Raw genomic sequence first — 26,417 nt, 5'->3', positions numbered from 1 at the left:
TTTTAGTAACTACTGGTTTATTAGTTTATAAATTAGTAAGTGGGGCAACTTTGATATAGTTATTGCTGTTAATATGGTTTGTATCTTAAGTCTCATAATGTTTGGTATCTTCCTTGAACCTTTGATTTCTGCAGTCATGCAATTGTGATGCTAGTTTCATGTTTTTACATTCATTACATGATATATGAAGAACATTTTGATACGAAGAGTATGGTTTCTTAAAGTTATTTTCCCTAAGTTCTATTAACTATCAGCAAAAGCTGCTTTGCATTGTAGAGTGGTAAATCTGAAGTAGTAATGGCGCTTCCTAGGAGACATGAGTCATGTTGCCAACAACATATTACTCTGTTCCTGAATACCCAAATGCCCCACAGTTGCAGCTGTTGTGTGGTTGCATACCTTTTGTATGAAGTTTTCTCACCCTTGTGCCAAGCCTTTAATTGTGGGATAAATCTGACTGGCAGTGCAGGACTCTCATGATTGATTTATTTAACATGACTCATAATAACTCTGCGTACAGAAGGAGCTGTATGAAATGGTGGGTAGTGAAGCACACAGATTCTATCCTATTTTAAGATTTCATAGTGAGTCTGATTATCCCAGAAGTTTGGAGGAGCCTTCCAGATGAGCTTTGACTTCACCCTGGTGTTTGTGCCAAGATTAAGATCCAACAGTTGTCCATGATATCAAACCATTTTGAGGTTTTGTTTGGGGTTTTCTTTTTCTGCAATTTGAATGTGGAATCTGCCCTTTTTGCCAGGGTAAGAATCTGTTTCAGTACTTCATTTCTGAAGCTTAACAGAAGTGAAGTGCTTCCAAATGACTGAAGGGAAAATGTTTTTCCTTCAGTAGAGGGAAGAGGCTTTGTCCTCACCTTGATAATGGTACCTAGCTTTTACTTTCCTGAAAACTTCATCCTTGAAAATAACGCTCATCCGTTTCTCTTCTGTAAAAGTTCATGAGCCAAAACACAAGTAACAGAAGTCCTATGTGAAAGCTGACCTTCTCTGTGATACTTCTGAGTATTTTTCCTAGTACTAAACCAAGAGCCTCTTAAAAGTTTCAGCCTCCAGAAGATATATCTGTTTGTCAGGATTATAATCATCTCTGTTCCCCACAGGAAAATCCATAATTTTCTGGTTTCCAGCTCTACCAGAGCACTAACTTCATACTTAACTCATTTCAGTGATGACCTGAAGCATAATATCAAAATTGAGTCTCAGTACTTTGTCAGCAATGAGTTTGTTTATGGTTCAGGAAGAAGGGGTTATTTAGATTCCATTAGTATTGGAATTTTGAAATAACAAAAAGAAAACCCCAACCACCTCCAAAGGAAATGCACTCTCCATTTAAGTGCACTCATGTTTGGAAGTGAGACAAGAAAACTTAAGACAAAGAAAGATAAATCACTGAAGTACTCTCAGATTATGTTGCTCGGGAAAACTGAAATATTATCTTTCAAATTGTCCTATTGTTGCAAGTCTGCAAAGACAAAGTATGAGAAGTGTTCATTTTCATTCTTAATTTGTTAGATGCAGATAGGTCTCATGTTGGCTCTTTTATGTTGCCTCCTCCCCCTTACCCTCAATTATTTGGTTATATTCCTGTGGCAAAGAGGCCACTACAGTCAGAGCCAAATTTTTTTATGAGAGCAGCCCGCATAGAGCATTTCATTCCAGCACTCCAAGCTATTCCATTTCAGAATAGCCCCATGAGGACTTTACATACCTTGGCATTAAGCAATCTGCAGGATAAGGGTTCTGGTTAAAATCTTATGAAATTTTAATTAAAATAGAGCATGAAGAATGTAGATTCATGAAGCATTTCTTTGCACACATGAACACTTTATAGTAATGTCAAGTTTCTCTTTAAAGGTTGGACTACAGTGGACCTTCAAGAGAGTTTTTTTTCCTGGTGTCTAGAGAGCTCTTCAATCCATATTATGGTTTATTTGAATATTCAGCCAACGATACCTATACAGTACAAATAAGTCCCATGTCTGCTTTTGTAGACAATCACCATGAGTGGTAAGAATGATTTTTCTTTGTTTTTCAGCTGTGTTTTCTGTTGTTCCCACTTGTAGACATCTGCTCATATCTGCTCAAACATAGAAACCAGAATCCCATCTTTTTAACCAGCAGCGAAATGACTGCATTTCTTCTGACTTCCTTGATTCTGTTTTCTCTTGTGGTTTAAATTCTCTTATTTCTCACAAGGTCAGCAAAACTTACAATTTGAAACACGTACCATGAGATTTTCTCACAACACAACTCTGTTTTCCTTGTACATTAGCAGTCATTTCGTGAAAGTAGTACTAGCCTCTTGTGCATTAAAAAATAATGAAGGAAACGTGGGCTTTTTGTCAACTAAAGAGACTAAGGGAGATTTCAAACAGGTGTTACTGTATGTTGTTTGTTTGAGTCTTCCTAAAGAGTACAGAGATCTCCACAGTGGAAAAAACCCAACTTGTCTGTTTGATGGCGATCTGTGAAGGTATCTTAATAAATGGTGGGGGGAGGACTGCTGCTTACATAGCTCTTAAGCAAAGTCTGGACATACACACATATTGCTAAAATAGGTATCAAGGATTTTTGCATAATTCCATTATCACAACTATAAACCAGTTTGAATCACCCTCAGTTGATATAAGCCCTGGCATCACCAAAAGTCTGTAAATCTGTACTGTGAATTTTAACAGACAATTCTGTTGTGTGGGTAGTTAGAATATGGTAATAGTAGAATGGCTGATCATCTGTGTAGGACAGATATGTACTAAGTCTTTACTTATTGGAAGCCACTTATGAAGAATGAGTATCAGAAAGGAATCTCATTACCAGTTTTAGAAATGAATAGAAAATGAAATGGTTGGCTGCATCAAGTTGAAGCAACCTACCTGTTGAACTCTAACATGGCAACAATAAATGATGTATGCTATATTGGAAAACTAGAAGTCTGGCAAAAAGGGGAGGAACATCCTTACATGCTACACAACTTCCTCCAATATTTTGTATTAATCTCTGGCTTCTGCAGTGCTGGACCAGAGACCTTAGGGGGTAAGGGAGGTATGACCCCTCTCTTTCTGGGAGGCTGGTGCCAGTGACACCACTGGTCTTGTACAGCCTTGGGGAATTCAGAAAATGCAGCTGTGACAAGCTGTCATACTTGGAAGGGGAAGGCTCTGCATGTCACATCCTTATCTTGCAAACCCTGTGTACAGGCAGCTGCAGTAAAGCCCTAATTATTCCAAGAAAACTGTTGCTGAGGATGCATAATCAGTGTAAGAAACATTACTTTATTTGAAAAATAACACTACACTTAAACCTATTCCAGAGATGTGGAGGATTTTTCACAATCTCTTGGGAATATTTGTGAAGGCCCTACTGTTTCAAAGTTGGCTGCCATCTGATCTGAAATCTGTTCAACTGCCTCCCACCCAACACTCCTTATATACCCAACAAAATGAAGATAACTGGGGAAGAGAGGGGAGAGAAGATTGGTTAGATCATGTTGACATAGGGCTGGAGGGCACTGTGAGACACCAAAAAGCTTCCAGCCATCTTTCATGAAAATGTATATGGAATTCCCTAATCATCAGTCAGATGAAAAACCTTTGGCCTCCCAGTAACATGAAAACAAGTTAATCCTATATGGGATGTGTGGTAGATATACTTCTATGAAGAGGCTGGGGTTGATTTGGTTAATATGGATTTGACTTTATGGAGAAGTTACAACTTCTCCACACCCTGCAGACTTGGGGTTTTTTTTTCTGTGCCTTACTGAGCATGGAAAAGAAATGCAAGAAAATTAAAAACCAAGCACAAAAAATTACCACAATTTATACACAGCTTTCTGATTTTAAAAAATGCTGTTTGGAAAGATATGTAAGTTTTGATGACAGAGCAGTCTACAAACCACAAAGTTTCAATATGATGACTGTAACTCTTTTTCTTCCAGGTTCAGGTTTAGTGGTCGAATTCTTGGTCTTGCTTTGATACATCAGTATTTGCTAGATGCCTTTTTTACACGACCCTTTTATAAAGCCCTCCTCCGAATGTGAGTAGAATTGTTCTGTCTCCTTTTCTTTTTGGTTCCTTCCCCATGGACGATGCTGTTTTATGTATGGATAAATTATGATTTATCATCGAAGAAAACAGGCCTTTATTTATCATGTAATCACTTCATTTCAATCCAAGACTTCTTTAAAATAGAAAAGTTTGCTTTGTTTCTACTTAGTCATTAGCTGATGGTTACCCACTGTTCTTTCAATGTTCAATGATGGTTACCCAGAATGTTCTTTCGGATCAATATGAAAACCTCTTATTTTGTTTTCACCATGTTACCAACTTCTACAAAATCTTACATTTGAAGTTGTAGGATGAAATGCTGTGGTTTTATTCCCGATATGAATAGATTTCTTATTCATTTGTCTTGTAGTGACTCACAGGATAGGATATGAATCACTTTGTAACTTAGACTGCAAGACCCATTTTCAGAGGTAGACAGTTTCAGAGCAGGAGTAGTAGTTCTGGAAACAAAGTCTAAAGTATATCAGAATAAAGCTCCATAAAATGGAGATTGCAAACAATCAGAGCTGGACTTGTTCAGCGTGACTGGAATTTAAGACATAATGGACTTAAGGTGCTTCATTTTTTGTGTTTCATTTGAAAGCTGTTTTTAGAAGTCTGGAAGGATATTTTTTGTATAAAGCATCATACATTCTGGTAGTGTGGAGTAATGCATCCATGCCTATTGTATGTATATTTTAAAAACACCTAAATGCTAACAACATCGTTTTAATAAGAGTGAGGACTTGGCCTGGATGGGCTTTAATACTAATATTTTATGACTGCCAAATTAAATTAATCATTTAAATTGGTGGTTCTCTAAACAGTAAAATTAAAAATGAAGGGCAGTCATCTTTGTACGCAGCTTGATTCGTGCAACTTTGCCATCTAAGTTCCAGCCTTTCCTGGACCTTCACTTTCCTCAGAACTATGAGCCATCCAGACTGCTTCTGCAGATGGGACTTTGTGCCCAATCCATCAGCTTTGATGTAGGAGCTGTTACTGCAGGATGTCACTTAAATTACTCTTTTGAGCATTCAACTAAAAGTACAGGGCTTTCTTATTTTGGACCCAAGAATATAAGCACGCAAGGAACCCTGCAGCTAAAAACCCTTTACTTAATGAATAGCCCCAGTGTCCTATTTGACAGAACAGGATTTAAGGAGTTAGAAATGGCAGAAATTGCCCCTTCATTAAATATTATTAACAGATGACATGTTCAAAGCATGGAGTAGTACCTGTTAAAGACAGCAAGGGACAGTTGGCCTTAGAAGTTGGATTTGTAAAAGGGGAAATATGGCAAAAGGTAAAAAGATATTTCTGCATAGGCAGGATCTCTGAACAGACTTCTCCATACAATGAGCTGATGAGAGAGGTGGCAGGGTAGGCACATAAGGGAAAAAGATAGTAGTTGCTTGTTACAAAAACTTTCCATTTCTTTTATGATTTGCATTTTTTGTCTCTCTACAAAGTGAAAATGCACTTTGTGTATTTCCAAAATTCCAATATATCCGTCACAGGACACATGGGAGAGACTTGGCATAAGCTTAAAATCAGTGTCTTCAAATTAATAAACTCCGTAATTTTGTATATTAACAAAATAGTTTTGTTATACAGTAACTGCTATTACTTGGCAAATAAACAGAGTATTGAAATAGAGTCTTCTTTATTCTTTTGATTTTTCTCTTAGCTCCCAGTGTTAGTCTGATTTTCAGGACTGTCCTGTCTGAGTTTAGTTACTGATCACGCACTACTGCTGTCATCTGTATTTGTGTGTTTTCTTCTTCTTTATGTTAGACTCTGTGACCTGAGTGACCTGGAATATCTCGATGAGGAGTTTCACCAGAGTTTGCAGTGGATGAAAGACAACGATATACATGATATCCTAGATCTCACATTTACTGTAAATGAAGAAGTTTTTGGGCAGGTGTGCAAGATTCTTAATTCAATTTCCTTTGTGTATTCTATTGCTAGGGAAACATTTATTTGGGCACAAGAATGACGTGTCCATGCAGATTTAAACTTGTTTTTATAAAATTCTGCTTGATGAAAACAGTGTTGCAATGTATGGACAAAAGAGTATTTATAACCAGTCAATCGTGTCTTGCTGGGTAAGGAGATTTTCTGGAGTGTATCTGAAATGCCAAAGTCTTGGATTGCTCTGCTGGAGGTAGTTTACCTGAATTTAACTGCAGCAGAGTTCCCATTCAGAGGTATTACAACACCTTTGTTACAATATTATTTAGAAGACTTCAATAGTTTAGTTGCTATAAAGATTGTTTCTTCTTCTCAGTTTATTCTTTATACTAAATATGAAGATTCTTAGGCCAAATTGGGTTTCAAATATTATTTCATCAAAAAAAAAAAAGATTTGGTTGATGTTCTCTTATGTCACATATTCCAGTTTACTAAAGTCATTCCTGGCTGGTGCTCTTGAGAAATTACTTCAGCTTAAAAATACACATTATTACAATTCTTTCTTTCTTTTGTTGTCACTTGGTCATTTTTTTCCCCTTAGATCACAGAACGGGAACTAAAGCCAGGAGGTGCCAACATCCCAGTCACTGAAAAGAACAAGAAAGAATATATAGAAAGAATGGTGAAATGGAGAATTGAAAGAGGTGTTGTACAACAAACCGAAAGTCTGGTTCGTGGTTTCTATGAGGTAAAAAACTCCAAAATGAAATCTATTTTCTTCCTTTACCCCCCCCCCAAATATTTTTCTCCTCATACACATTTCGCAAATACAGAGTTCCAAAAACCAGATACATCTGTAATCAGAAGTGCCCTCACAGATATCATGGGAGGTGGGGGGAATGAAGAAAGGTGATTTGAACCTACTTAAACTGGAAAGTACCATTGATCACTATCTGTATGATTAGCAGTGAATACCTGCTAAAGTGACCCATCTGTTTCCTCATTGGGCCTTTGAGGGTTTTGTGTGCATGCTGTACCACATAACAGAGTAGACTGAGTGTATTTCAAGGTATTTTTCTCTCCTATTTTAACATGGACAATTAAGTTGAATGTATTGAACTCAATTTGCCCTGAAATAATTCTGTATTACTTGCCAATAAAATTCTCTCCCACTTACCATGATTCTCTAATGAAACTAAATTGGAACTGCAGTGTAAGAAAAAGACATCCATTTATTTGCTTTTAAAAAGAAAGAAAACTTGTATTATTTCCATTTGTGAGAGTAATGTGACCTGATAAATGTTGTATAGCAGACTAGTCTTTTATGGGGAAGCAAAAATTGGTAAATGAAGAAATGTGCTATGCATTTTATTTCCTTCCACAGGTGGTTGATGCCAGGCTCGTGTCTGTATTTGATGCCAGAGAGCTGGAACTGGTTATAGCTGGAACAGCAGAAATTGACTTGAGTGATTGGAGAAATAATACAGAGTACAGAGGAGGTAACCTTAATTTTGAGTCGATTACTGACAGTGTTGGGGGGCTTGGAATTGCCCAATTTCTAAGACATTAAAGAACCATGCTATGAAATACACCTGTAGTATCTTCTGAACTTCTGTGGTTAAGTTTGTGTTGAGGATCAGAAGGTCATTTGTCCATTGTAGTTTGCTTCATTGCTTCCCCATGCAGCTCTTCCCGTACTGTTCTTGTCTGGACAGCATAACAGAGCAGTCTTCTCCACAGAAATCACTGTGCTTACCTGCACACTAGTAGAGTACCACCCCTACACTGGAGACAAATGGAATGGAAACCATTATTAGTAGGAATTACCTCTTTTCCACTTTCAAAGAAGACAGGAAGTTAGAATTAATCCCAGTGACTGCAGGCTGGCAGTTGAGATAATGTGAGAACAATCGAAGATTTGAGAACTACTTTGAGAGAGATGGTTGTAGAATCATTTGTAGATTTAGATATATAAAAAGCACAGCATTGTGATATTTCAAGATATGGCATTCCTGTTAGTGATTAGTTAATGGAAGAAATGCTTCCCAAAGAGTTTTCACTCCTTTTTGTCATAGATATATTAAGTCTCTGCCTTCAAGATTTTTAAACATTTAAAGACTGTTCTCTCACCTCCTGTCTTTTGCTGCTATCAGACAAGAAATATAGCATTATTGTGACTAGGATCAAACTAGGAAAAGCTTATTAAATATACTTTCAACTACTTCTGCAGCACCTAGGGTTATGAAGGCTCTTCTTGTTTTAACAGGTTATCATGACAATCACATTGTAATTCGGTGGTTCTGGGCTGCTGTGGAGAGGTTCAACAATGAGCAACGATTAAGACTTCTACAGGTGAGAAGTCAGCTGTGTAGTGCACATCATTAAAATTAGGTTCTAAACTAGTCCCATCCAGGTATATGACATCCAAAATTGATGGTGATGCTGGCCAGTGGAAAGAACCTGATAATCCTAAAAGTCTTACTGTTAATAATTTTGAGTGACTGACGCTAATAGATGTTTTCATAGATTTCTGAGTTAAAGATGCTTTTCAGATAAAGTATCCAATGTCAATAATCGCTTGCTTTTGTTTGATTATAAGTACATTAAGACTAGTAAAGATTGAAAAGGAAAATGGTAATTGGTTATATCATTAGGTAGAAATTTGAATAATATTTGTACAGCTTAGGAAGGAGAAAGCTTAGATGGAAGTTTCAGTGCCTCAAAGTAGAAAAGAATGGTGAAAGCCTGAAAATCAGTCCAGTTCATTTTCACTAAGCCAGCCTGCAGAATGCAGACATCCTTTTGATGCGGTATAAAAACCTCTCAAAAATATTTATGCATGTGCCTTTACTGCTAAGTTAAATTTTTGCAGTTTGGGTTACATTCATCGTATCTGTAAGGAAGCAGACAAACCCACACCCCAAACCATACCATGTTCTCTATCTACTGTGAAATCCACTGGTTTTAACAGTTCAGAATGTGCATCTGATCACTGAGGTACCTGTATATGATGGATTTCTTTTTTACTCCATTTTAAGTACATAAAAAAGTTTGTAAAAAGCAGTGTGGGACATCTCATTTGATAGAGAGCCAGAAATATCATTTATATGTTTCTATAACATCAGTTAGTGAATAGTTTATTTCTCATATCCAGAGCTATAAAAATTGAGTAGCTTCTGATCTGTCAAAACCCACATCTGGTCAGTTCATGACAGGCTATAACTAAATTTGCTCAACAGACAGCATTTCAGCAAATGTCAGTGGACATTCTACCTATCCAAATTTAGTCCTTTTCTTATAGCATTTAATAATGGTTTATGAAGGTGTTGAAATCCACATAGCCAAAAAGGCATAATACAAAGCCATTATTACTTTTTTTGTAGTTCCTCTTAATACAGAATAAAGACAGTAGGGGAAAAACTCACTCAGGCCTAAGGTTAGGTAACTTGATATTAATAGTATTTTACTCTACAGTATTTACATATGCTCTTTCAAAGGAAATTAATCTGATAAATTGTCTCTTCTAGAGTCCTGTCACAAAATGTTCTGTTTTCCCTTACACTCTATTTAAAGTGACATTTATTACTTGTGCCTTACAAAATTCCTTATTTTACAAATGCTTTTACATAAGCATTTCGACTTTAGTGGGTTTGTTGGTATAAATACATTTCTAATGCACACCATCTGTGTACTCAATATCCATGATGTTTTGTTTGTGCTGGCAGTTTGTTACAGGCACGTCCAGCATACCTTACGAAGGATTTGCCTCTCTACGGGGGAGCAATGGTCCAAGAAGGTTCTGTGTAGAGAAGTGGGGGAAGATCACTGCTCTTCCAAGGTACAACTGTTGTGTGTATTTAATGCTAGAGATACTTTAGGGTATCAGTTACCAGGATAACAGATGTTTGAGAAACAAGTTTTAACTGAATATGCAAATATACTATGCCTTACATGCCAGTTTCCTTCCCCATTGTTTCAGTGTCTTGATGCATCCATTTTTCTTGGAACTTAATTCTGTTGCCATAAGATGGACAAGGCAGTGCAGCTGTGGCTGATGTCCATACCATAATGCTTCTGTAATGGAAAATTGTATTAGAATGTTAACTACTTTTGAATTGGATTTTGTTATATTGATTAAATGTACAAGTATTTACTTACTGAACGTACAGATCATCCCTTAGGAGCAAAAATTAATATGAATTAAAATTAAAATATTTAATAAAGTTAAATAGCAAAAGCTAGTATCAGAATTCTTGCATTAGACACAGTCTCTACAGTATAGTTCAGTGATGTAAGTTTTATGCTCTGTCTGATGTTAAGAGTGTTAACAAATATGGAAGAGGCAAGTTATGAACTGAAGTAGGGTTGTATTTTGAGGAGGGGGGTCATTTGGCTTGAGAGGCAGCACAGGGACAAAGGAAGGTGAAGATTTCAGAGAGAACAAGTAGGGTCAATTAAAATACATGAAGAAGGTATAGTGTGAGAGTCCAATATATGAAAGCAGGAATTGAGGTGTAAGAGCCCTTGCAGACAAGAGGCAGCATTTAAACTGGGTAATGGCAGGTACCATTTTATAAAGACCAGGAAAAAGAGTTCTTTTCAAAGGTCCATGGTAGCCATACCAGGACTAGATTAACATGCAAGTGATGCAAGAAATATCTTCTAGCATGGGCACTTCATTAACAAAAAATGACAGACTCTAGCCTTTTCTATGTTGTGATTAGACTGGTATGAGTCTGGAAGATTTCCTTTCATCCAGTTCCATAAATCTGTAGCCTTTAGAATGTGGTTAGACACAGATTAGTATGCAGAGTGTGGGTAAACTATCTCTGCATAATCAGATCTCAGCTTTAGCATGCTGCTTCTATAGCTTGCGATGGTAGCTTTCTGCTGGGCTGATCCATGGAGGAAACTCAACCCTAATCCTAGCCCATTCCTAGTAAGCAAGATTCCTCAGCGATAACTTGCATTCAGTGTATCCTTTTTTAGACACAAAACATCTGTCAGACACACTGAGCTTCTCTGACCATCACTTAGCTTGTTCCTCCAGCACAAAGTCAGAGGCAGAGGCATCACTGAGGTTGGCTCCTGCCTGCAGGCTGCCATTTGAACCACACTGAGAAAGACTCAGAAGTGGCACTGTGATATCCACAGGCACAGCAGGTGACCTTTAAACAAAGCAATCTTCCCAGTTTACGGTACAAATGAGAGCCAGGCAACTGAGGATTAAAGATAAGCAAATTCTGGAAATTGCTGTTTCAGATCGAATGCTCTAATATATTTGGGGGTGCCTCGTAATACCTTGTAGCCTGGTAAGTCTACTTTATCATTTAGTTATGAAATAGCTTTGATTTTGTTTAAAAAGAAAAAGCTTTGATTTTTAAAAATTATTCTTATTATTTCTAACTTCTAAATACAAGGTTTTCTTGTGAGTTTAAGTAAGAAAAAAGATTATGGGAGTTTTTTCTATCTGTTCTCTAATACTGGAATTCCTGGTGCTCACAAGCACAGGTTGTAGCATGGAAAAGGTCAGGACATGGCAGAATAAGATGTTCAGAATTTCCCCCGAAAAAGTTAGCAGAGCCCTGGCTGTAATAAACTGCAGAGTAAAACTGCTTCCTGTTGTGAGACACAGAGAAACTTTGCTACCATAAGGTAGTAAGCAAATAGAGAGGACAAGCCAACTCTTCAAATACAGGAGAATGTATCGTGCCCTTGAAGTTTCATTTATGATTCCCTTGGTTAGGAAATATTTGATTTTTGTTTCTGTGGATAGTTTTTGACATAAAAATGTGAGAATTAAACCAATACCACAATTGTTTTGTTTAAAGAAACCAAACAAACCAAAAACTCTATAACAAATATCTACGGTTATCATGAGCTGAGAATCCCTGGCATTCATACATGGGGAACTTTGATCTCATAAAACATAAATGATCTTCCATGTTCATACTTAAATGGGCTAAGCCCTCAGCAGAAAGTAGCATTTGCATTGTGCAGTGTATCTTCAGCCTGTTTCTCACCAGCTTCAAAGACTTACTGTGCAAACACTGAGTAGTGCTGGCTTGAAGGTAAGACATTGTTAACAACGACCTCGAGTAACAAACTTTGAAGAGGTTTCTGCACAAGCCCTGCATGTGTAAACACATTGCTGGATGTGCTGAGAATGCTGCCCTAGGACTCTCTGACTCTTACTGATTGTCAGATAACCAAAGTATTTGTGTTAAGGCACTGTCACTTGCTCACAGCAATGCTTTACTTTGCAAATTGCCCTTTAAGGGGAAGTGCTTGTGAAATTTGATATTGCTTAGTGTGAGGGTGGCCAAAGTTAGAGCTGAAGTTAGGACAAGGCAGTGGACTTTGTCCCTCTGTTTCTAAAAGAATTACTGCACTGCTGAAAACACATAGAAATACCCATCCCCATCTCTTCGTTCTGATGTTTAGACATATAAGGCAGCTAAAATAGTTACTTAGGTATGTGCTTATGGTCTAAGCAGCTGTGAATATAAACACAGAAGTATTCACTAGATGTTTACCTAGCTCCCACTGTTCTGACTGCTGTGTAATCAGTTCTGCTGAATCAAAATAGTGACATTTCTGTGAGGCTCATGTCAGGTTGCCTAGCTAGCATCATTGCTTTTTACGCTAATAACTCGTGTAAAAGGCCCTGAAAAGATTGATGATTACAGGTTTAGCTTAACTATTGCTATCCCTGATGCCAATTCTCCTTCCTTATCTCGTGTTGTAGATTGAACTAAATCAGCATGGGGACTGTTACTCTTTCAGTTCACTTACATACCGAGAAATTTGGTTCCAGATTCATAGCTGTACGTTACATATATGTGCATGTGATGATACACATACAAGTAGTATTTCTGTCTGCTGAATTTTAACCTTAAATCACTCAATTTACTACTGCAATCAGAATGAAGGGGAGATTAATTGGGAATCTAGACTTCAGGAACCAAGATGGTTTTTCATGTTGTCATACAGTGTGAGTCCAAGAGGATGAACAGTTAGTGCCCATGTGGTTTGAAATGTTGGAAAGGGAAAATACTGTCCAAAGCCAAAAAACCTTTCTTTTCAAAGACATATGAAGTTGCTTGCTAGGGTGAGGAAAGCATGCATTGCCTCAGAAGACAAAGATCTTAAGTTTTTGTCTTTTTTAATGATTTGGTTTTCTGAAGGAGGTGATTACATTTTCAAGCTTGCCCTCAAAATTAAGATAAAACTCAGTTCTCTTCATAAATGTAAACAACTTGCCAGCTTACTATTAAACCAGTTTCTAATTAATCCCTTGCTAATTATATACTGTGTCTTCTCTAATTTGTGGTTTTGCAGCCCACACAGCATGATCCATAGTTCTAATGAATGGCTGTCAGCTCCATGCAGCAGAAGCATGTGGTTAGACTGTTAATTGCCTAAGACTCTCCCACATTCTCCACTGAACTCAAGGGATCACTGAGTTCCAGTTGCATATTTGCTGCTGGGTCTAAATCAGATTCTTACTTCAAAAATCCACAGATACTGCTTTATAAGGTTTTTGGAAAGGCAAACCAGGAGTACAAAGGAAGCTTTCCTCCAGGAGCCTTAAAAGGATGGCTGGAATATCAGGCTTCTGGAATACAGGGGTGAGGAAATGCCCCCTCTGCTATACAGCACGTACTATCAGTATACTTCTAAGACTTTTGGGGAGAGTGTGAAATTCAATGCCTTTTTTTTAAAGTGATTGCAGTGATTTTTAAGTGATTTAAGTGATGTTTGGACTATGTTTATAATAATAGTGTGGCCTTCTTTACTGGGTATATATTTTTTCAGCCTGACACTCTAAGGCTGTAACTGAGTGTTTCAGCTTTGATGAGGGTTTCTAACAAATGAGATTAACCCACTTCGCCTTCCATCCCAGTAGTTGGGAGTTGAGAGCCACTAAAACAGCAATTAGTGAATGTATTCCTATGGAAAGCAGCACTTTCTGACTCAGAGAAAGCTCAGTACAGGTCTGTTGTAGACACTCAAAATTCTGGGAGTGGTTAGATTAAATGAGGAGTTAATTTGCTGCAAGGAGAGAGCTTGTTCAGTCGTTCCATTGACATTGTGTTACACATTTACATTTAAGATGGCTCATACTGATGAAGGGCAGGTCACTGTAGGGAAAATTTTTCACCTGAATTGTATTCAAACAACTCTGTGATGTGTTATTTTTGCAGAAGAATAACCCCAGACCTGCCAAAATGCAAACAAAGGTTTTCATCCTCTAAAATCAGTCTAAAGTAGGGCTTTTGTCGCCTTCTCTTCACACCATTTTTTTTTCAAGAGCCCATCACATCAATAGTTATGTTACCTATTCCACTAGAGAATAACCACCCACTATAGTGTTTTAGACAGTATTATCCTTAGCCTGCCCTGAGGCAGTGATATCCATTATTCTGCTATAAGGAGAAACCTTTATTATCTCCCTTTTCATTTCCTGAAAGAGGTTTTGAGTCAGTTCAAAGTGTGTCAAAAAACTGAGGCACGTAGACTTTGGAAACTTGAGATTGAAACCATGTGGTTGTCCTCTTGAGAAAGCAGGGTGGTATGCTAGAGGTACTTGCATAGTTTCATGTAATAGTAAAAAGTATTATTCTAAAGGTCATTGGCTTGCAGGGCCATGTATGTACATTGTGTAAATCAGCACAAGCAGAGCAGGATTTATATGCCAAGGAAATGTAGAAGGAAAGCATCTCATTTGTCTGTCCTTTACTGCTGTGGGATTGTTTACTGTGTATTTGGAGGATTTTCACCAAATCTAGTGTGTTATGCATATTCAGTGTACTGAAGTATCTTGCTTACGGTTACAAATACAGTTTTCAGGTATCATCAGTACCAAAAAAAAACCCCTCCTCCTTCTCAGAAGATACATTTAAAGCCAAGATTTCAGAAGAGACAGTTTGAGTTGTACCATGCTCTGTCATTCTTTCCTCATGCATATTTAATAGATAAAATTTATCCCATGCCTTTTGGGCTGTCAGTGTGCTTCTGAAGACCTTCATAAATTCTTCTTACTGGTTTATTTTAATGAGAAATAGATTAAACCTTGCTATGTGCTCAATTGGAGAACATCATTTAACAGAACAAAGTATTCTGAAAGACTGCTATCTACCCATCTATGCAAGCACATACCAGCCTGTGTGTTCTCTTTTGAACTTCTTAATAATGTACTTCTTCACCTTCTGTTTTTTTTTCCCCCCTCAGGGCTCACACTTGTTTTAATCGTCTGGACCTTCCCCCTTATCCATCATTCTCTATGTTATATGAAAAACTGTTGACAGCAGTTGAAGAGACAAGTACTTTTGGACTTGAGTGACACACAAACCACAGTGCCCAGCTCATTGGACTGTTGTGGATCTGTCTTCTCGATGAATGAATGAACGTTTGTCTTGGATTTCCTAGAGGAAAATTGTTTCACGGTGCAAATCAAATAATGAGGTTCCATGAAAGAGCAATTAGAAAGCATTGTGGTAGTGGCAGAATTCTCTACAGCGAAATTAAAGTGTGCCTGATGTGCAGGGAAGCCCAAGTCTTGCAATCCATAGTTTTTCAGGACAGGCAAACTTCTTCAGTTTATGTTCTGAGCAAACAAGAAACATAATCCCATGTTGGGATCAACCTGGCTACTGCAAAACTGACATGTACCCCAAAACTGGATTTCATCAGAGTTGTTGAATACAAAATTCAAGTCAAAATGTGAAATCATTCAGCCCTTACCTACACAGTAAATTATCAAAAAAGTCCTTTTTATTTTCTTCCTTTTTAATTCCTGAAGGTACATTACTTTATGCCATATGTTATAGGAGCATATCCAGTTCTTGTTTTACTGAAGACTATGAGTGTCTGCATGGTGTGCACCATAGAGCTCACCTACCTGGGGCAGAGGTGAATTGGAAGGAAAGTCAGCAACAAAGGATGTAACAATAATGGCTTGCATTAAGGAGGTTTGTGGAAATGTATTTGCCAGTGGTGTGTATGACAAAAGCTGAGCTGTTACATGAACTTCATAACCATAAGACTGATTTTATGCTTTATACTGCATGGAAACTATTTTAAGAAGAAACTAGCAATTTATCACAGCATATCAGGAAAACAAAACCCTAACACAGTGACTTCTGTTTATTTTTATAGGTTCCTTATATTATGTTTCTTAGAGTGTAAACAGGAAACAAGCAAACTAAAACATAGTTTCTGTTTTGGTCACTTTCCATGCTCGAACAGGCATTCTGCTAGTGTTTATTCTTTAAGCACTCTCAAGGGGAAAAAAATGCCTTTTATTTTTATAAGAGTAAAACAACTCCCAAAAATATTTTGCACTGAATGAACCAAAGTCGAAGGGACATTATGATCTGACTGATAGCAAACTGCATCACTATCAAGTATCTATAAAACCACTTAGGAACCAGGCTTTCTTCACGGTGCCATGTCTATAGATATCAGGACTGTGCACATAAGTAATAATTTTATAATACTATATTGATATTGTAATATGCATTTATTTTAAATGCATCTGGGTCATTTTTCATGCATTGGATAACTTAATGCAGTGAAGTTTAATACAGATCTTTCATATGCTCCCCACTTTTTATTTGTACAGCACCATAAAACACTAGCTCATTTGGAAACCCATGAGTAACCTACTTTAAGGTGAGCCGCTGGTCATAATGCTACTGTCCCATATTAGTGAACACCTACAAGATGTAAACTGGTCATAGTGTCTAAGCTTGTATTTTCACTGGTAAATAGTTTTCTTATCAGACGTTATTTGAAAGAGTTTTTATGGCATATCAAACACTGCATGGACACCAGTTTCTTTATTCTTAATTTTGCTGAAATACATGAGCTTGCTTGCATCTGTTTTTGGTACTTTCCTCCAGATGGTCTTGTGGAACATTTGTGCAGCTGCACGCTGTTTCTTGTACAGCTGCTGTCATGCAGTGCATCCACCACCATTTAAAATCCCAGGAAGCTGCACTTGGATACTGAACAACAAGAACATGCATCTAGCTTTGTGCTAGCCCTCTTTTGATAGTATTGAAGCACAGCAAGCCTTCTTTTGTGGGGAAAGTAGTGTTTGAAGTAATATTCTCACTTTGGAGACTCCTGAAGGGGCATCTCGGGGAGGTATCCTGCTTGTTCTTGTGGGAGCTGGTTTCCAGGGGAGGTGAGCGCCTATGAAGATGTCGTCAGCAAAGACTGCTGCTGCGTGCTCCAAGTCAGAAGGCAAGTGCAGCTGTGATGGTGACTGAGAAAACCCTTCAGGCTTACTGTGAAGATGTTACCTGTGAGAAGGAAAACCCATTTGCAAAATCAGAGTGAAAGCATTCTCTTTTCTTTGGGAATAATTGAGCTTCTGCATGACATCTGGGACTCGCTTCAGTAACAGGTTTTCTTACGCTACTTTTGGCTTGTATGAAGTGTCAAAGCAAGATCCAAACATGTCACCTTATTTTTACACATGTATTTATCAGTCTTTGCTAAGATTGCATGTCACAGATCCTAATGCACATCTTTTTTCAGAGCACCAACGAGCAGTAGGCAAACTGACTTTTCATCAGGTCACTCCAGCATGGCTCATGTTTCATATGATCCATTCACTGAGTAACTAAAACTCGGGCACTCGAAGCAGAATGCAGCTTTGGATTGGTTGAAGGACTGCAGAATTATGAGTTTGCAATACTGTGTTATCTGTGGTCTAAAAAGGAGATTTCCCAGGTGGAAACTGTATCTACAAGTTTTGAACCAGAAACTCTTTGGAATGAAAAGTTTAAATATTTGGCACAAAGTAAGTTTATACTAGTCTGCCTTTTAAGTTATGCTTTTGTACAAAACTAAAACAATAAATGCATCTTGACAATTTTTATTTAAATATATCTACTGCACACATTTGTTTCTGTATTTATGCATGTAACAATAATGGAAATCACCCATGATGATCTGGAATTCTGTATAGATGTGACAGGGTCACCAGTGGGGCAGCCGTCAGTTAAAAAAGAAATATATATATATATATATATATATATAAAGATAAATAAAATCCAGAGCCCTTGCAGCATTAAGATCAAGAGAGATGGGGTAGAAACTGCTGCATCCTCTTTTGCTGCCAACATCACCTGGGGGACTCCAACAAAAGGCAATTTGGAAGTGATGAGTTAGCTGCCCAGGTATGGCTGCCCCAGGTGCCTCAAGCACTTGGTTGGCTCTTTGTGATGATACAAGCATTGCTGCTGCTCTGAAGAGATTAGCAGAAAGGGAGTATACGAAAGGAAGCCTGAGCCTCCTCAAGCACTCATGTCTCCTGGCTACTGCTTAGAATATTCTTTCAGTGTGGGAAGCCATTCCCATTAAATGTGTCCCAAGTGAAAGCCAGCTTTCATGTCCTGCAGATGATTTTAACAGGCAAACAGGGTGCTTCTGCTTATGATGTGCTGTGGCGTGCATGAGGCTCCAAGCAGAGAAAGACTGAGAAGCTTTTCTGAAGGTGTGCATCTCCTCAGAGCTTTTCCAGATTATGCTATGGAGCTTTGCATTTTGAGAGGAAAGAAAGTCAGCCTGAAGTAGACAAAAGATTCCCTTCAGCTACAGTGTGATGACAGCTCTTAACAACTTAACCTGCAGCATCTCCATCAGACAGAGTCTGGCTGGGGCTGTCCCCATGTGGTACCCATTTTTCCTGCTCTGCTGGGGAGTGGAGCCGTGCACTGCTAGCCAAAAAGCAGCTAGCAGGTCCCTGCAGCCCATGGCAACTTCAAGTGGCCTCTGTCCCTGGCACTTCAGGGCCAGGTCCACCTTTTCCCAGGTTCCAACATCCCAGCCAAGCAAAGGTATGCTATCAGTCAATTTAACTGTAACACTCTTAAATACAATGGAAAAGCTTGTAGTCAATGAAACTACACAGTGCAGGGCTTACTGTAGCTGGCAGTTATCCATTCAGAATCTGCAAGCCAGCAGCAGTTAGGTTACCAGTGCTTTTGCCCACAGCAGGCAGGAGATAGCCATCTGCTACCTGTCATGCCATCAGCAGCACCTTGCTGGGTAATGCAGGAAAGGCTTCTTTTGATTCAAACTAAACTCCCATGTGACACAGCCCTGCTCACCAGAAGCAAAACTTTTCTCCCACCCCTTGCCTGCTGTTTTTCCTCAGTATTCATCAAATAATTGGGTTTTTTTGCTTTTAAACACAGTTTTCATTGCCCTCATAGCAAACCTACCAGAAATGGGTGTTACTATGGCTTAGAGAGCATCTAGGGTGAAAGCCATCTGTGTACACAGGTCTGCTTGGGCACCACATAAACTCCACATCGAAGCAGTTAACCTCGGGTCATACAGGGTATGGTGAATATATGTAATCTTCAGGGAAACTGAAAATCTAGGCAGCAGTGTGCTGGCAGGACATCAGACAAAGTTTCTGGCATGAGTTAAACTGGCAGAGCACTGGACTGGTAGTTTGCTCAGTTTAAAATTATAGGAAAGAAAAGAGTTTTGTGGTTTCTGATGTATTTTTAATCCCTTTAAAAGCAGTTAGAGGGAAAAAAAGCTTCCCTCTGAAGCATTCATATGGTATCATCTGATTGCTAAATGTAATCTCAGCAGTATTTATTGCAGATGTTTACTGAGTTTCTGCAGTGGTAGCTGCAGAGGTTTATGGAGATACTTGCAAGCACACAGTCTCTGGACTGAGGGAATTCCTATTCTCCAAAGGGTAATCTGTGGCAGCCAGTATAAATTCATTTCCCGTAGCATAAAGCAAGTTAATTCTTTTTCAGTGAATGAAACTGATTTGTTTTCAATGATACTAGTAGTTTTTCTTGCCATTGTTTTTTTGTGGAAAGGTACTTTATTCCTGTTAGCATTAATGGGAATTGAGTAGTTTGGTCTCCAGTTATAAGATTTAGCTTTAACGATAAACTTAAAGTATTAATACTCAACCAGCACAGCTCTTTCCCCTTCTCATTCTTTCTTCCCTGGGCAAGCAAATTGAACTCCCAATAAAATTTCTCCCTAATCACTCAAACCTGGCTTCTTAACTAGTTTGCATTGCAGCTCAATTCTGTGGCCTGAAACAGAACAGCAGAAATGACCTGGGTTGACTGGCTTACCAACTGCAAGTAAAAAATCCTGTATCATTTTATTAGCACAACCACAATGGCTGCTGTTGGACTAGGCTGACCTGTGGCCTAAGTATTTTACAATAAAGGAAGAGTTTAGGAGGTTGATCTTGAAATTGCTTGTTTGCTGGAAAAATAATAGTACATTGGGCAAATAGGAAGGGAAAAGGACTTTATTGTAAAGCCAGTGAGGGTAAAAGCCTTTTTACAATGTATTTTTTAGCAGTATGCAAAACTACAAAGCTGACCATAAAATCACAGAGTTTTCACAGTGTGTATTGGGTTATGTTTCACATCTCTTTAAAAACAGAGCACAAGCTTCAGAGTTCTGTTCAGTTTCGGACTACTGTCATTTAGAGTGCTCGTTGCTAAGAGGTTTTTATGCAAATATTTCTGGCATTTTCTAAAATAATTTACTGTTAAGAAAGGTATTGTTCAGGTTGAAACTTCATTTAGGGCTCTACAGCATAGCTCTGCTCAGTCGTGTTATGCTGTAGCTGTTTTAAGGTAAACTCATGATTAATTTGCTTTACTTGATATCGGTGACATTATAATGACCACCTGGTCACTGCTTAGGAAGGCTTCTCCTGACTAAGTAAAAGGATGACAGTCAAGGACTTCTCTGGAATAGTTACAATCCATTGTAGTGCCTGTATGTATTCAGAGTGCAGCTAGAATAGCTCTTGAGGACTATGTGAAACAATTACTAATAACTGATTTGCCCCCTTCAATTTTGACTTTGTTTCTTTTATGGCCCAAATGCAGACTGATTGCATGCCAGAATGGTAATAACAAAAAATTTAACTACAGATGTAGTCTGACTGGTCTCTTAGTTATGGTGAATCTGAAAGGGAGCCAAGCGATGCTCCTTTCAATCCTCCCTACCTTAAACTTCTGAATAATGAAACTTGTATTTTGGTTTTCAGTCATTTCTTTTTCAGAACTTTCAGAGACTTTTCAGTCATTGCCCTCCTAGAAAAAGCCTTGTCTACTTAGGTGGCTTTTGCTGAGCACTCAGGAGGTACATTGTGCCACTAATTTAACATAGTTTTGTGCTGACATCGATGTAATCAGCTTTTCAATGCACAGACCTACAGAACTCCACAAGACTCTGATCTCCCTTATTGTGGGCTACCTTCCAAAGGCTGCCTGTCCTCTCCTGCTTAATTGCACATAATCTTAAAATCACCCAGAGACAATTGCTGACCACCTAGCCTGACTGCAGCTGTAGTAGCAGAGTAAGACTGTGGGTTTGCTTAGTTTTTTCAACAAGAATTAAACGGATCTCCTTTGCAACAAAAGCAACTCCCTTCAGTCCAGAAAGTCTATAGGATCACTGTTACGTTTAGATTGTGAATAGTTTAAGAAAAACAGTCACAAGGTCTTTGGAAACCAGTTGATCAGGTATCCAAGGGTAAAATGTCCTTTGAGTTTGGTTTTGCACAATTCATAGCGAGGCAGGGGATCTTTCTTGCCATGATTTCTGTACCAGAATTTGTGAGGTCCCATGGGCTACTTAAGGCTGTTGGCTGAGAGGGTGAGAAGCTCTTGCAGTCAAGCAGGTGAGTGCTGATCCAGCAATCATGTCAGCATGTGATTTATTACTTTGGCGAGGACTGTGCCTGCCACAGATGGAGGCTTTGTCAATACAGACCCTGAGCTGGTCACTGCCAAAAGCTCATTCATATCTGCATTGCCTGCTAATTGCAACACAAGCATGTCATGACATACTCCATCAGCTATTTGGCATCTCTCATTTAAAATGAGAATTACAAGAATTACAATTTTTATACTTAGAAATACTCATTTGGAAGTATAAATTGGATCAATAGAAGAAGATTTTGCTGAGACATCATATTTGATTGTCATGTTGACTTCATCTGGACATTGGACCTAAGTAATTTTATAATAGATTACTGTATGGAAATAAATCTCTAAAGCCTCATAAATTATGCTAAGGAAGGAATGTAATTGTAGGTGCTGTAATGATAAGATAACGACAGTACCACACAGCAGATAAAGCATACAAAATGCTACCATGGAATAGTGCTGGAGAGAAGACAAAGCTAAAAGAGCAGGGACAGCAAAAGGACTGCACTTTGCAAGCAGGGAGCAGGACAGTGAGCTGTGCTGACCACTGGTTATACAGAAGGCGATACTTTTTGCTTGAAAACAGGGCTGTGATAATGTACCCAGGAAAAATGTCTATGCATCCTGAAATACATTAGTGTTACTGCAACTGCAAGACATTTTCCCTAATTATTAGGTTTTGACAATCCAAAGTACACAATCAGAAAACTTGTTGTTTTTTCTTGTTCTGTTGGGTTTGGGTGTGTTTGTGGGGTTTTTTGTTCATTTGTTTAGTTTTTTATTTATTTTATTTTTACAACTGTTAGGAAATGAAGGCTTATAAATAAAATAAGGGTGGTGTCTGGAAGTCCTCTTTACTCTTATTGTTTGTACCAATAATTGTGTTTATTACTAGCTGCATTTGGCAAGAGAAATAGCATATGATGAAAAGTTTCATCATTGCTACTAAAGGTGACTTTCGTTTTAAATGTGATTGGCCAAATTCCTAACATTTAGATATGTGAAAATGTAAGGGGAGGGAGGAATATAGGGTGTTTCTGTTTTGGATTTTTTCTGGTTGAGGTTTGCATTATGGTTGTGGGAAAACCACGAATTTCCACCAAGAGAGTGACTGAAATGACGTTTCTAACGCTTATTTAAGGTAATTTAAGTATTCTTGATGACCTAGTTGGCTTTGGCCAAACTGATGTTTTGACTCCACTCACACTGATAAGATTAGAATAAATACTGTGTAAGAGCATAGGAAGATTCTAGGATCTGTTTCTTTACCCAAAAGCTGACCTGGTGTCTTTACCTGAAAGTCAAGACTATTGGATAAGTCAGTATAAGAGCCTAAAGAAGAATTCCTTGCAAGTATTCTTCTTCAACATGGTAACTGCGGCAGTAAGAGCTTTAGATAAACTTTGTCCTGAACAAGAAGACAACAGGTACATTGGGCCATAATGGTTCAATAGATCCATACAGCAGGACATTTTTCTGCAATGAGTCTGCAACACTCAGGAGACTGCTGTTACTTACCAGCATTGCAGGGAGGAAGAACAATTAGATAATAACAAGTGCATAAATCATCTTAGGAGGATGGTTATTATTCGTACTGTTTTTCCTTGGGATGATATAGCCTTGGAGGCATCCATGGATCCTGATCAGTAAGGCTGCTTTTTGTCTAAGTGACTGAACACTTGTAAGGGCTGATACAGTACCAAAAGAGAAAACTTTAAAGAGGGATGTGGTGTGGAATACTGTTGCCCCCAAGTCAGTCAATATTCTTGCCCTTGCTAGGATACAGTTTGGGTTATTCAGCATGTTTGAAAGCTCATACAGTTTTACAAGTTTTTGTAGTGGGGATGCAGGCATCCAGAATCTAACAGGTATAGGGGTGCATCTCCCTCATTTTTGACAATTACTTGATATAATTTTGTAAAAAATTCTTTGTTTTTAACGAATTTCAAGCACTGAGGATACAGAGTGCGTATTTCTTTCTAAACTTTAAGTAGAACATGTGGTGTATTTTTTAATCCTTTCCATATGTTTCAGTTAAGTGTTCACAAGACTGTATATCAAATACAATACCAAGTTTTTCTATCTTTCTACAAGCCAGTTTAAGTTTCATCTGAATTTGGTACATATATGTCTTTCAGAGAACACTAAATGGGGAATATGTGCTTCAAGCATTAAGGTGGTGTATGTCCTTTTCTCCATTTACACTGCATTACTTTTCACTTTTTTCCTCTGAGGCAGAGAGAGCAGATACAAAATGTGAGTGTGTTTCAGGGGCACACAATGTGTTTTGTTGTACCTGGCTTCAAGGAATGTACTATAATGTTGGACTGCTCATAGATTTACATCATTATCTCCTCAGTTAATACAGGGCTGTTGTGTCATGTTTCCTGTTACTCAGAAAATTTGGGGAAAAGATTTTTCTGTGTATAATTTTATTTTCATACTGACCTCTATTTTGTTTAAGACCATGTTTCATCTTGAAATCACTTAATGAAAATAAATCTTCTTACAAAATCCACTTTGGAAATCCACTCTTTTATTAAGGCTCCGAATATTCCGTCACATCGTTCTTTAAATGAGCAGCTCTTCCCTCTACATTGTTCTGTGTCCTTTGCAGTATTTTATAGCCTTTAGAGAAAGAACAAGGTACTCTTTTCTTACATCAGCTTTTCTAAGTGACTTCTGGTGGCCTATGGAGTCTGGCTCCATATGTTACAAATCCTAATTTTGGAAGCGGAGAAAGTAAGGATTCTGTGGCTATGTACAACACGGTTTGAATGAAAACTGCATATGAACAAAAAATATGGCAAATTAAATGAATTAAAGCAGCAGATACAGCAGTCACCATGTTGGAGAAGCCCAGGCTTCACATGAGAGTCTGGTTTTTGAATGGAGCATCAGAACTGGCAAGGACGTACTTTGGCAGTAACACAGAGAAGCACTGTATTTTCACAGGGAAACATCATCCGGGAAGAATACATTTTTCTGTCTTTAATACAAGCCAGCAGTCCACACCAAAGATTTCCTTCATCTTTTGTAACAGATAATGCTAGTTCCATAAAGAGATACTGGTCTTGTTCAGCACTTAGGCAAGGGTTCTCCCCACCAAGACACAGTCCAAAGAGACCCTTGCTCTAGAAGGTTAAATGGCCAATTGTCACTTTTTCTGTGTGTTATATGAACTCTGTGAAATCTAATATTGAAGTGATATTTCTACTACTTTACAGCTTTTTATAGAAAATAATTTTGTGTTACCTTGCTGCTAGCAAAGTGATGCTTCAAATTCATTGAAATCATTGAAATCATTCCCACACTGTGGGAAGAGGCTTTGAGACTTGAGCCCTTTCAGATTCTGCTCTTTGCCATCATTCTTGATGTTAGACTCCTATGAGTTTACCCAGATCACTGATAACTGATGCTGTGTATTGAGCAATTACTCATTGTTTCCATATCTGTATGCATCTCGTGCTGAGTGACACTGGTAAGCAGTGACTGGGTGAAATACAGAGCCTTTGCCCATTGAATTGATGATTGTTTTTTGCTCTTATTTCCCTGTACAAAGGTGGTGGGATTTCTGCAGAGATCTTGGCACAGGCAAAGAAAAAAAGTCCATTTTTTTTTTAAACAACTTGTATTAAATTAAATGGGATAATTCTGTTTGGATGAGGGGGGTATCTGTATTTAATGGCTCAGTCATGGCCAGAATGAATTACTGCAGATATGTCAGGAGGCAGTATGCTGATTCTGAGGGGCTTGCAGCAAAATGTCATTGTGTGCTTTGAATATGCCATGGTTAGGGTGGCATCTGGCATCAGAGAGGTTGCTTCAGCTAACAGTGCTGGGGTATGAGCGATCTCTATAGGGTAGTGATTTTGGGGGCAGGGGTGTTGCTTATTTTATTCCCATAGAGTGAGAGAAACAACACTCAGGGAGTACTGGAGTATCCCCCCTAAGACAGGCACCTTTATGCTATGATTTGAGATGCACTGTATCAGCACATTTTTCAGCTATCCTACTACTCTGCGTGGTGTTCTGGTGTGCCAACCCCATGCTCTTCCGCCAAGCAAATAGCTGTGGGTACTTTGCACAACAACGGTCATCCACTTTGCAGGCAGATTTGCTCTTGCTTCCTGAAGGCTGCAGTAGCAGAGGCAACATTTAGAAGACATGGGTCTTTCCCCATGGCTTTTGAATTGCAGGACTCTGAAGATGCTCAGGTAAGGCCTTGTTTTGAATGTGTTGTTGCATTACTTAAGCATGTACAGCCCTGGGGAATGGCTATGTCACCAAGAGGCTTAAAATACTGATGGACTTACTCTTTTGCCTTGTGTTTTTTGAGGCCTTTTTTTGCCCTGTGTATCAGGGTCTTGGCTAGCCAATGTCTTGCCAAAGAAGTTAACACAAATGAGTTGGAGTGGGCAGCTCAAATATTCTTAACTTCCATCTGTAAGGCTCTTAATGTTGCACACTTGTCCCCCACTTGAGTGCCATAGTTACCTGCATAGAAGGGTAGGTTGCTGTCTATTCAGTACACACTTCAACCCTGTGACAGGTTTGAGTGAAATCAGTGCTTCTGGAGGGAACTGAGCTTCTTCAACAACGTTAGCTTCCTAAAACACCTATGGCTCTAATCAACGTGAGCTGTACACCACAGCCTTGCTAAATGGATAATGATCAAGAAGAAATAGTTCTGTTCATGAAAGCCTCT

The 26,417-nt window shown here is 38.4% G+C and overlaps 1 protein-coding gene across 1 annotated transcript in view; it reads left to right on the top strand.

Annotated features, from left to right (window-relative positions):
• The window catches only part of HECW2 (HECT, C2 and WW domain containing E3 ubiquitin protein ligase 2), a 109,132-nt gene extending 91,252 nt beyond the window's left edge, over positions 1–17,880 (top strand). Inside the window, exons 21-28 of the mRNA XM_005145564.4 lie at positions 1,875–2,027; positions 3,955–4,053; positions 5,862–5,991; positions 6,583–6,729; positions 7,366–7,480; positions 8,248–8,333; positions 9,707–9,819; positions 15,216–17,880. Coding sequence (XP_005145621.1) covers positions 1,875–2,027; positions 3,955–4,053; positions 5,862–5,991; positions 6,583–6,729; positions 7,366–7,480; positions 8,248–8,333; positions 9,707–9,819; positions 15,216–15,327 — 955 coding nt within the window. The 3' untranslated portion in view covers positions 15,328–17,880. The remainder of the gene's footprint in view (positions 1–1,874; positions 2,028–3,954; positions 4,054–5,861; positions 5,992–6,582; positions 6,730–7,365; positions 7,481–8,247; positions 8,334–9,706; positions 9,820–15,215) is intronic.
• Positions 17,881–26,417: the final 8,537 nt, after the last annotated feature.

This window comes from Melopsittacus undulatus, chromosome 8, assembly GCF_012275295.1.
Source record: "Melopsittacus undulatus isolate bMelUnd1 chromosome 8, bMelUnd1.mat.Z, whole genome shotgun sequence".
NCBI classification, from domain to species: domain Eukaryota; kingdom Metazoa; phylum Chordata; class Aves; order Psittaciformes; family Psittaculidae; genus Melopsittacus; species Melopsittacus undulatus.
The sequence above is the reverse complement of the archived record's forward strand: the minus strand, read 5'-3'. Positions and strand labels throughout refer to the sequence as shown.